This window comes from Dinoponera quadriceps, unplaced genomic scaffold (genome assembly GCF_001313825.1).
Source record: "Dinoponera quadriceps isolate SergipeBrazil2010 unplaced genomic scaffold, ASM131382v1 scaffold717, whole genome shotgun sequence".
Taxonomy (NCBI): domain Eukaryota; kingdom Metazoa; phylum Arthropoda; class Insecta; order Hymenoptera; family Formicidae; genus Dinoponera; species Dinoponera quadriceps.
Window position 1 is genome coordinate 300418 of NW_014555639.1, and position 11104 is coordinate 311521.

Genomic DNA, 11104 nt, shown 5'->3' on the forward strand with positions numbered 1-11104 from the left:
AGCGATGGGAGTACAATTTGGTGTCTCAATATCGTTGTATGGTCAACTTTCATCCTGATAGCAAGTTCCCTCGTGGATACGGCTGGATCCGCTTCCACTAGAGCCTTCAGGTCATCATTATTCACAGACGTTTTGGGTCTTCCGCGCGGCTCATTTTGCAGTGAAAAATCGCCAGTCCGAAATTTTTCGAACCAACGCTGCACTTTCCGATTGTTAACCGTATTCTCCCCAAACGCTTGGTTTATGTTGCGTGCAGCTTTTGCAGCACTATTACCAAGTTTGTACTCATATAAGAAAATGACGCGAATGTCGGCAGAATTCATATCGGTAATAAACTCAAAAGAAATAAAAAAGGGAAGACCTTCGAGAAAACCTATTTTGTTGAAATGAGTCTCTGGCAATGGACAATACGAGTATGAATGAGGTTATGCCAAATACAAAAGTATAACGAAAACAGGGAGGAAAACGTCCGCATGTAAAGAGAATGCGACATTTCATACGCACCAACCTAATATATAGAATTAGAGGTAACATGTAAGGGAGTGTATGATAAATGTATAAAATAAAATAATTTCAGTATTTTTATTTTATGTTTTGATAATTTTTTATAAATATTATAGGTATTATGAATATTTCGATTTTGAGATCTCGTTTCTTTAGAAGTGTCAATCCTCAAAAACCTTAAAAATTAGTTATTTGCAAGGAAATATGTAATAATTTTCACAAGACTATCATATATTTTAGTAGAGAAGTCCTTCTAATGTGCACATACATTTTAATTTTATATTCCCATAAGGCATTAGATCCCAAAACAAGATGGTATGTTAATTTTAAATAATTCTCCTCTACTCCGTCGCAAAATTGCATACTAAATATTCCGACAGGGCTCACTCTCAGGCAATTAAAGAAAGTTATCCGTTATCATGTTCGTCACATTTTTCTCTGTCCGACCGAAAATTTGCTTTTCCGTAAACATCGAAGAGGTCATCGTCCGGCGTGACTTTCGAATTTCCAACATCGCTTCTCTCATCGCGCGATCGATCTCCATAGCGAGATGCGGTAACGCAGGAAAGTGAACCGACCTACGGGCACGACGACGACGACGACGAGGAGCTTATCGTGCACCTATTTCCGGAACAGCGGGAAGTGTCTTTTTGTCCGACGGCGGCAGCACGTACACTTTCACTGATTTTCCTGATCGGTCGCGAAAGGGAGCGGAGAGCGGCGGCCGCATCCCGTTGATCAGTAGGCTATCTAACGGTGATCGACGAACGACCTCGCGTTTAAGCAGGCGCTTCCTCGTCACTAAAGCGGGCTAAAGGAGAGCGAGAAAATCAAACGCGCGGACCATATAAACGCGCACACCGCGCGCTCATCGCCGCATGCCTGACAAATCCGCCTGCCGTTACTCTTTTCAAATCGGATCGCGTCGCTACCGAAAAGGCTGCTACGTGTCGTGAGTCTCAATCGAACGGACGCGGGACGCTAATGTGGGTCGGTGCTCGTGCAAATAAGATGCTCGTCTTATTTAGGATCCGGCGGAGCGAATTTGTCGTAAAAGCGATATGTAGCGCGCAACGGGTTCGTTAATAATAAAGTCCGCGCTGACGAGGAAGCGGAAAATCGATGTGATACATTCGAAAGAAGATTGTGAGATTATTCTTTTCTTATCGCCTTCTTTCTTCCTTCCTTTCCTTTTTTGCGAACGTACGCGCGTGAGAAATTCGAAAGAGAGATCAAAGTATTCGTGAAATTCAGCGCGACCCGAGGGAAAAACCGTTACAGGCCACGAATATATAATATATAATACATATATGTTTCGTGTCCTTCTTCGGGACTCTCTTAACGACGTCGTCGTCCACAGTCTTGAACTTGACCGACTGCGAGGAACGTTGCCTTCAACGGCCGATGCCGATGTTCCTCAGTAGCGAAGTCGCTCCCTCGATCGGTACACTCGACAGATATGCCCGGTGAAATGGGTACCGTACATTTGCGGTAAGACCCAAGGTCGGTTATTCACTGGAAAGCCGTGGAAAGAAGTTTGGAGGCCTCTTCAGGAGATCGCGCCACGATCTGACGGACATTATCTATTATAAATGAGACATTATCGATCAAAATGTCTGGTCTTTTGGACAAATTGCAAATATTAATTTGTTCAGATATTAAATTGTTCGATAAGTTCGTCGAGATTTTCGTGAAGATTTCAAAGTCGATATTTTTACAGCTCTGCGTGATTTTGTCTCAATAATATATTGACCGTTTTTTTTTTCGCAGCACCCGCCATCGGGAAATAAAACGAAAAAAATTAAAGTTGCGCCTAACTATGAAAGAATCGGCTTTGAATATTTTGTAAAAATTTTTAATTTATCGAGCAACTCAATAAATTAGACTGAAGAAAATTATAGTTATTTTCAGCCTTAACTACAGTGAAAAAAATACTACCATTTAAGTAATATTTCTTTGATCCAAGTAAAATGATTTTCCAAGTAAAATGATTTTCGAAGTAAAATGATTACTCCAAAATTTCTTGGCAAATATTTGCTAAAAATAGAAATATGATTGACTGTGTACAATGATATTTCTTTCATATAAGTAAACATTGTGTTAAGATAATTATGTATGTGTTAAGATAATCACGACAAGTATTCAATTCATAATATTATGAATATTAGAATTTATTTTTAGAACATATTTACTGGACAGAAAAATCTAAATTTGAAATCACTGTTTCTTCAATGAAAAAGAAGTATTGCATATAATTTTAATAAATACTCTCTTAAATTTTAGTAAATACTATCTTAAATTAAATTTAGAGCCGTTTTACTTTTACATTTAATAATTCATTTGCAAATTAAAGTGTTTTTACGTATAAGAAAATATTTATTAGAAGCTATTAAAATATATATAAATTTATAAAAATATAACTTGATTTAAGAGGTTGAGAAACAAGACAATTATGTTTGCTTAACTCTAATACTTTTTTCTATGTATATCCTTTTCATGCATATCCTTTTAACCACAAAAATAGTAGTAGCAATATGCATATAAGATTATTATCATATTTATTAGGAAAATATTCTCCTGACTATAATTCTTTTACCATAATAATTATAGTTGCAAACACAAAATATTTTTCTGTCAGTGTATTAAAAAAAGACGAAACAGAAAAGGAAGAAGAAGTCGATACCTTCTTCCTTATTTAATCTGATCCTTTGTACGATTCTAATTCCTCGTCAAAATTTTTATTTTCACCTCTTTCTAAAAAATACCAACAATACGCCATAAACAAAGTAGACTTTTGTTCCGACACATTTGTGATACATTTTATTTATAAATATAAATACAACGACGAAGTTTCGCATGATTCGACCGACCGACTAAATGCCGCGCAACAATGGTATATCCTTAACACGCTGACTTCGCGGCGACTCGAATTTTATTTGCGAGTCCGACGATGCCGCGTTACTTCTTTTCTCGGCCGTGGTCCGCCACTCGTCCGTGTAGATCGGTCGTAATATATTTTTGTCAAGATCAGTTTCAGTTTCGGGTTCACTCGTATTCGCCGCTGAATCGATCTTCTTCCTCATTTCATCGACAATATTGGCAACTGGGCCGTCATTAAAGACGATACTTCTGCCCTTCGCAACCACCGTGGGCTCCATCTCGGAATCGTTACTCTTTACCGAATTCGCGCTACTCAAGTCAGCTGCTTCGTACTCTTGGAAGGCGATATGATTCCTCGCGTTCGAATCGGAAGCCACGGAGTTCGACGTCGCGATCACCGGTGGTTCCTGATCGTCCGGATAGTTCGGATAATCGATACTGTCCTTGTTTGCGAAAATCTCGCCTATCGTCGGCACGTGATCGGTTACGTTTGCGGCTTCCATCTTAATTGCTCCGTCGCGCGACAAGGTCATCGATTGCCTGTGGAAGCTCCGACCCCATCCATTTCCGCCGTAGCCGCCTCCTCCTCCTGAAGGGGAACCGCTCGGTGGTGGCGCACCGTAACTATCGCTAGGCCCACCACCACAGCAACCACCGCCACCGCCGCCGGCCGAAGATTTTGTAAGGAACACGATCTCCTTCAGTTGTCCTGCAAAGTGGCACGAGTATGAAAGTATTAATTGGAAGAAAACGACAATTTCCAAACATAGGATTCAAATAGTAACGTAACAGTAAAACTTGCCCTTGAAATTCTCTAGATGATCCAGACTTCGCAAAATTGTAGATATATCATTTCACAGATACGCAGATGTAATTTTGAAAAGTAATGCGTTTATACATTTCTATTTTGATAAAAAGAGAGAGTGGGGAAGAGAGAGAGAGAGAGAGAGAGAGAGAGAGAGAGAAGTTGAAGTGGACATACCTCCTCCGCCTCCTCCGCTTTGCCAAGGACCTCCTGCGCCGCCCTTTCCAAATTTCTGCATCAGCATCATCATGGTCACCATTAAAGACATGCCACCCATCATCATGCCTTTTATCGCCGCTATTCCTGTTTACAGAACATTCGATTATTTTCTATCATCATAGATTTAGTGTGTGGTTTAGAAGTTTTACAGGTAAGGGCGATACGTTTGTATGATAAAGGCGCGTTGCAAATTGTTTTTCAAATTCAATATCCAATGTGAGAAGATACATGAAGCAAACGCAACAACATTACCCATCAACTTCGTCTTGATCATCATCAGCATGCCCATCATCATCATCTTGCATTTGCCTCCACCCTTGCCGCCTTTCTTCCGTCCTGTGACAAGTAGTGTTTAACGAATTAGTGGTTAAGTGGAAAACGGTCATTTCTTAATCCTTTGCGGTACAAATTATTTGTATTCAAGCTGATCCGTCAATATTCAATTATTTCACGGCGATTTCACGGCGAGTAATTTATTCGATATTTTAGTAACTAATACAATAATATATAACAATAATATATTTTCATTTATATTTATAGTAATGTATTTAAGTCGAATGTAATATTTTCTTTTCATGTTTAAGAGATTGATTTAAAAGATCGACTGGAATGAAACGTCTCGAGTTTCGTTCCAGTTGATCCTTCAAAGATCGATTTTTCTTTCAAGAGAAAATTTTCGTTTAAGAATTTTCTTTTCGAGGAAATGAATTATTCTTTTAAGATTATTTATATCTCTTTGAAACTCGGCTTCTCATTTTATGGTTAACTTGTGATTTAGACTTAAATTGATGATAATATAAACATGGTATATTTCTATCCATGATTAGTCGTTAAATTGATAGTTTTATAGCGGTGACTTTTACAATTCAATGATTAATCATGAATACGAAAATATAATTTTTACGTTATCGTTAAACCGAGACCACGGAGAATGAAAAACCGGGCCTATGAGAAGATTAATTTCTCTGGTCCTTTGGGAGCCCGGACGTTCCGAGATTTCAAAGAGACGCCTGAAGATCCAGGATGCCTCCTTCGTCGAGACTGCTTCGCGATGTCTCTGAACATTAATGTTGCAGCTGCGATCGTTCCGGTATCGTTCGCGCCTACCTTCTGCCACGGCAGTTTCGTCCAACATCACGTCGATCTGATTCCGTTCTCGCTTGCTGTTCCACCGAGGCAGCGTGATACGCAATGTGAAGGAATCGAATAAATCATCCACGCTGCTCTCGATACTGACGTCCGAGTCATTCCTCGTGGTCCCGTCGGAGCGCGCGTTCTTCACCAGCTTCACGTCCTGCCCGAGCAGCGTAATTTCATCGAGGCGACCTACTGTCTCCAAGTAACGAACTAAGCGCTTCCTGATGCAGCCCAACGAGAACTCGATGATGCACTTGCCGATGTCCTTCACGGGAAACTCCGGGAAATAATCGTCGCCATTGTCGTCCTCGTCGTCCTCGGCATTCTTACTCCCACTCGAGCGGCCCTTCACCGACGGGACTACCTTCACGTCGATCTCGATGCCGTTCTTCCGGAAGTTGAATATCCGACGCTCCACCGGCACCTTGTGCACCCCCCTGATGAGGACGTGATCCTTAGTGGCTCGGATACTGTTAATCCTCTCGTGCGCATTCGCGTGGATCGCGCACGCGATCAGTAGGTAAAGGACGAACATTGGGACGCGCGAGGATCTTATCCTCACCTGCGACCAGACGTTGACTGAGACCACTCGGACTGGACGAATTATCGGCTGACACTGACTGATCCCCCGGGTCACCGCGAGATCATTTATATACATCGGGATTCATGTCATTCGCGGTATCCGCCCGGATTGCGTCTCGTCACGATTGTCATTATTCGCGGGGAGACAGGTCGCCTTCTGATGATAATGATAAGCTCGTGAAGGCGTGGAATCTTTCGTCGGATTTCAGCCGCAATCGGGCGGCACCTGCACCGCCTTCGGAACGTTTCCGGATACCGTGTTAAAATCCAGCCCCTGCGATACACTGACACGCTTCCGAGAGAATCTGAAAGACTAGACGGCTCGTCTTACTTGCGAATTAGGAAATTTGAACAATATATTAGCATAATAAAATATAATAGAATTATCTATGTATTTTAGAATTATGTATATAATACTTCTTTCCTATTTTGTGTGTGTGTGTGTGTGTGTGTGTGTGTGTGTGTGTGAGAGAGAAAAAATCTAGTGATTATAAATTTAAATGTTTCTGTCCAGTAAATATATTCTAAAAATGAAGTCTGATATTCATAATATTATGAATTTAATACTTGTCACAATTATTTTAACGCATACAAATAAATATCTATTTATGCGAAGAAAAAATCATATTGCATACGGTCAATTATATTTCTACTTTTAATAAATATTTGCCAAAGAGTATTGGACTAACAATTTTACTTGGATCAAAAAAACAATATTACTTGAACGCTAGCATTTTTTTTTTCAATATGAGCATACTCAGCGAATTATGAAATATGCTGTATATGAAGGAGAATCTAAATTGTATATCTAAGTAATACTTAAAGTACCTTCTACTATGAAACTCAGCGAATTATGAAATATGCTGTATATGAAGGACGACCAATAGACAGGACAACAGCTTTGCAGCTACCATTACTGCCTTGTCTAAATAACATTAAAAGTATGATTATTCTGATTAATATGAGGAGAATGTAAATTGTACATTTAAGTAATACTTAAAGTACCTTCGACGTCTACTATGAAGCGTAAGATATACGGTAACGCGCGCCTTCGTAGTCGCAACACACCGTGTTCCGACGCAGGCACGACGATGGTCCGCCGATCCCGGCGGTTCAGCGCGGTGAAGGTGCCGGCCTTGTTACTTCTTAATTGGTTCGTACATTCACCTTCGGAGATATCCACGTTCAACTGCGCGGATTAAATTGCCGTGACGGAGAGTACGCGTAAACTTTTCAGCGCGTGATGCGCTTGTGCAGAGTGTATTCACGCCAGCTGATCAAAAAGCATACACACACGCACAGAGAGAGAGAGAGAAAAAGAGAGACAAAGAGAGAGAGAACACGAACTCAATTATCCCGATTAAAATAACAAATTCCCGCGGGAGGAGGGAGAGAGGAACCAGGTACTACGTAATGCATCCGAGACGGAGGCCGCGACGTCGGAGGTAAAGTAAGACCTCGAGACGCGACGCGCAATCGTTGCGAATAACTACGATGTACGCGGTTAGGTTTTTACAAAGGTTCTTTATTACAACTTTACAATAACGAAATAAATATTCAAAGTCATGTACATAATCTTGGTGAATTCGCGCGGGCGGCGGTGATACGAGCTCCCCTCGGCGATTTGCCGCCGGTCGAGAGCGCAACGGCTGCCGCGCAATAAATACGCCTAAATAACTATAAATAATAATAAAGGTGATAACTCGTGAAGGGAAGGGGAGGCAGGGTGGAGAATCACGATGAGATGAGACTGAGCGAGATCGTAAAGATGGACCGGAGCGGGTTGGTGCCTCAGGACGACAGAAGAAGATCGGCGATGAAACGAGGAGGGTGAAATGAAGTGTAACGCAGAGCGAGAGAATAAAGAAGAAGAGAGGAAAAGTGGAGGAAGAAAGAGAGAGAGAGAGAGAGGGAAAGAGTGCAGACGACAACGATAGTGCGTGAAGAGGCTGAAGAGAAGACGGAGAGCCAGGGTCGGGAAGTTCGGTGAGGTAGAGATGTGTGCTACGGATTGTTGCGTCGTGTGCCAGCTAGAGAGAGAGTGTGAGAGAGAGAGAGAGAAAGAGAGAGAGAGAGGTCTCGTGCGCACACGCGAGAGCGTCTCTCTCGGCCAGGTCGGATGAGGATTAATTGATTAATTGTGCAGGATCGATCTGCGATCGCGCGCGTTGCCGTACTTGAGCACGGCCTGCTGCAGGGAGTCGTGCACGGTGTCGAGGGATCTGCCGTATCCGGAGTGGCCGTAGCCGTGGCCGTGATGCTCTTCCGAGCTGTGCGTGTGCGAGCTGGAATACACCGGCTTGCTGACGATCTCGTAGGTGGTCTTCTTCTCGCCGCCGCCCGCCAACGACTTCAGCCCGATGATCGCGGACAGCATCAGCGCCATCAGGCCGGTCATCAGGGCCTTGCCGGCGAGGAGGGCTAGCGCACCGAATCCCACCGCGCCGAGGGTACCCTTCATCATCATCAGGCCCGCCATCAGGGCGCCGTGGCCGCCTTTGTCCTGTTTTCGACGTCCTGTCGGACATTCGTCGCGGTTCAGTTAGTGTCCCGAAACGCGAAGGTCTAACGTATGAAGATCTAACGCGGTCTAAGAAGGTTATTTCATTATGATGCGCACTGTGAGACCCAAATATCGGTTGCGAGTACCGAACCTTTGATTCTCGCGGCGGATATTTAATCGCCCAAACCGAGAATTGAACTTTCGAGTCAACTAAACGAATTTCTCAGTGCATATTATTTCATTATATCACACATTATTTCTTATGTAACTTTATTCGGAATTTCTCTTCAACGTTTCCGGTCAAGACGCTTCGAAACGATTTTAATTAACCGAGCCAACTGATCGTCAAGTTAACTTCAATCGGCTGAATCGCAAGCCTGATTGAAATTGAGGATCCCAGCAGCTTTCTTATGATTTATTTATTACAACGGCTCTGCAAGAAATGGAGGAACGAAGGAGCAAAGAAATGAGATTGCACTCTGATCTTTTTAGAATGATGAAGATTCGAAAAGTTAGAAGCAGGAGATTGGAATTCTAGTCAGTTCTAACCTGTCTCGACATTCTGATTGCCGGCCAAGCCGAGCTGCGCGAGCGTCTCCTCGTTGAAGCTCCTGGCGGCCTCGAAGGTCTTCGGGTCGAAGAGCTTGATGGAGATCGAATGGCTGTTAAGGTAGCTGCCGACCTTGTGGACCAGGTACGCGTCCAGCCTCTTCTCGACGTCATTCGGGAAGTCCCTCGCCAGATTGGCGACCACCTCCGAGGTCGGGACATCCGCGGAGCCGTTCTCCTTGATCACAGATACACCCGGCAGGATACCGATGTCCTCCTGCTCCGACAGTTTATCCAAGAAGGACACCACGTCCAGCTTGAGGCACGTGGCACTGTACGACTTGCCGCAGTCCTTGTTGAGATTCGGCGCCAAATTCTCCGACGTCTCCTCCACCATCTGCCTCGAGGTGCGTCTCTCGATTTCCGCGTTGGCGCATGCCGACAGCGCGAGGACCAGCAGGAAGAGTCGTTGACAACGTGACGACTGGACGACGCTCGTAGTTCCTCTCATCGCGAATGGATTTTTCGCCGACCCGATCAAACGGATAGAAAGAGAGACAGAGGCAGAGAGAGAGAAAGATAGAAAGAGAGAGAGAGAGAGAGAGAGAGAGAAAGGGGGGAGAGAGGAAGAGAGACGATCAGTCGGAGAGGCAGTCGAAAAGGCAGAATTCGTGGTAAATTCTCTCCGTCCCGGGGCCTACGGATCGTCAACGACACGACGATATCCTCGAAGACGAAGGACCCAGAAGTTGACGGATGAGACGCGTATCGTGCACTGGGCATATCCTCGGATACTTGCAGTATATATAGAGCGAGTCACCGGCTAGTCCTTTTTCCTTTTTGCCTTTCGGCCGTTCCATACATTCTCCGTAGTCGAGAGCACCGGCGACGGGAACTCTCTTCTTTGCGGACGCCGAAGAGGAGGCAGGGAGGCCTCTCGCGTCCAACGGCAACGGCCGTGGCGGCAGAACGGCTGCGGCGAGAGGAAGCGTCAAATAGAGCGGAGAATTCGAATCTGAGTCAAATTTGCGGGGAAAAAAGCGCCTGCCGGGAGATGATGAATGAGAGCGAAGACACTCGTCACGCGCCTTACCCGCGAGGCATGTCCAGCCGCGCGTTAACGGCCGTTTAACACGCATGCGATCGATCGCCCGACGACTCTTTTTCCTTTTCCTCGCGTATCAAGCGCGTATCACCGCTCCGCTCCCCTCCCTCCCCTTGTCTTATCGCTGTTACGATTCGCGGGGAATTTCACCGTATTATCCGCGATTTGTAGGTTTGTAGGTATCGCGCGAATGCGCCCGGGAAATATTCGAAATCGCGTGGATCAATCGTCGGGATTGTCGTCTCGCTCGGCGAATCGTTCCCGGAATTTTCGGAGCTCTCCGTGAGCGACCGGAGTGACTCCGGCGATTATTCCGCGCGGCGCAACGTAAAAGTTATAATATGTAGAGCACGTAATACAAAGCGCTAATTTAATGGATCTGGTTGGCCTAGAAAATCGCCGCCGCGTTATCAGGAGGAGGAAGCCGTTTCACGAGGGTGAAACGCGCGTGAACGTCGCAGCCGCGATCAATCGGAATCGGCCGACGCGCTCTTCCCCATCGTTGGCGCCCGTCGGCGACATCACTTTCGGTTTCGAGAGAGCGAAACCAAGAGGGCGACGGGACAAATTGTGCGCGAACCGGACGCACATTCGAGAATCGCAAATTGAAAAGTCCGCTGGCCGGCCGACCGGCCGGCACGCCGGTCTAGGCGTGTGTCGTGGAAATGATGATCGCGGGCGAGGCGAAACGAGACGGGAGGCCTACTTTAAATCAGCCCAGTTTAGCTCGTAGGAGATCCGATTTTCGCGCGCCACGCTCGAGCAACGGCGCCTCAGACGGATCTGCCGATGTGAAAGTACGCAGTCGATTTTCACGAGG

At 44.8% G+C, this 11104-nt stretch overlaps 2 protein-coding genes across 2 annotated transcripts; both read right to left on the reverse strand.

Moving 5' to 3' along the window:
* Positions 1-3377: 3377 nt before the first annotated feature.
* Positions 3378-6080, reverse strand: LOC106744945. Its single transcript, XM_014620128.1, has 5 exons — positions 5898-6080; positions 5503-5861; positions 4661-4746; positions 4367-4492; positions 3378-4093 (listed from the first exon to the last, which is right to left on the reverse strand). Exons 1-5 carry the CDS (start codon positions 6078-6080, stop codon positions 3378-3380), a joined length of 1470 nt encoding a protein of 489 aa, XP_014475614.1.
* A 2181-nt stretch (positions 6081-8261) lies between these two features.
* On the reverse strand, positions 8262-9690 carry LOC106744946. Its single transcript, XM_014620129.1, has 2 exons — positions 9180-9690; positions 8262-8644 (listed from the first exon to the last, which is right to left on the reverse strand). Exons 1-2 carry the CDS (start codon positions 9688-9690, stop codon positions 8262-8264), a joined length of 894 nt encoding a protein of 297 aa, XP_014475615.1.
* Between the last annotated feature and the right edge of the window lie 1414 nt (positions 9691-11104).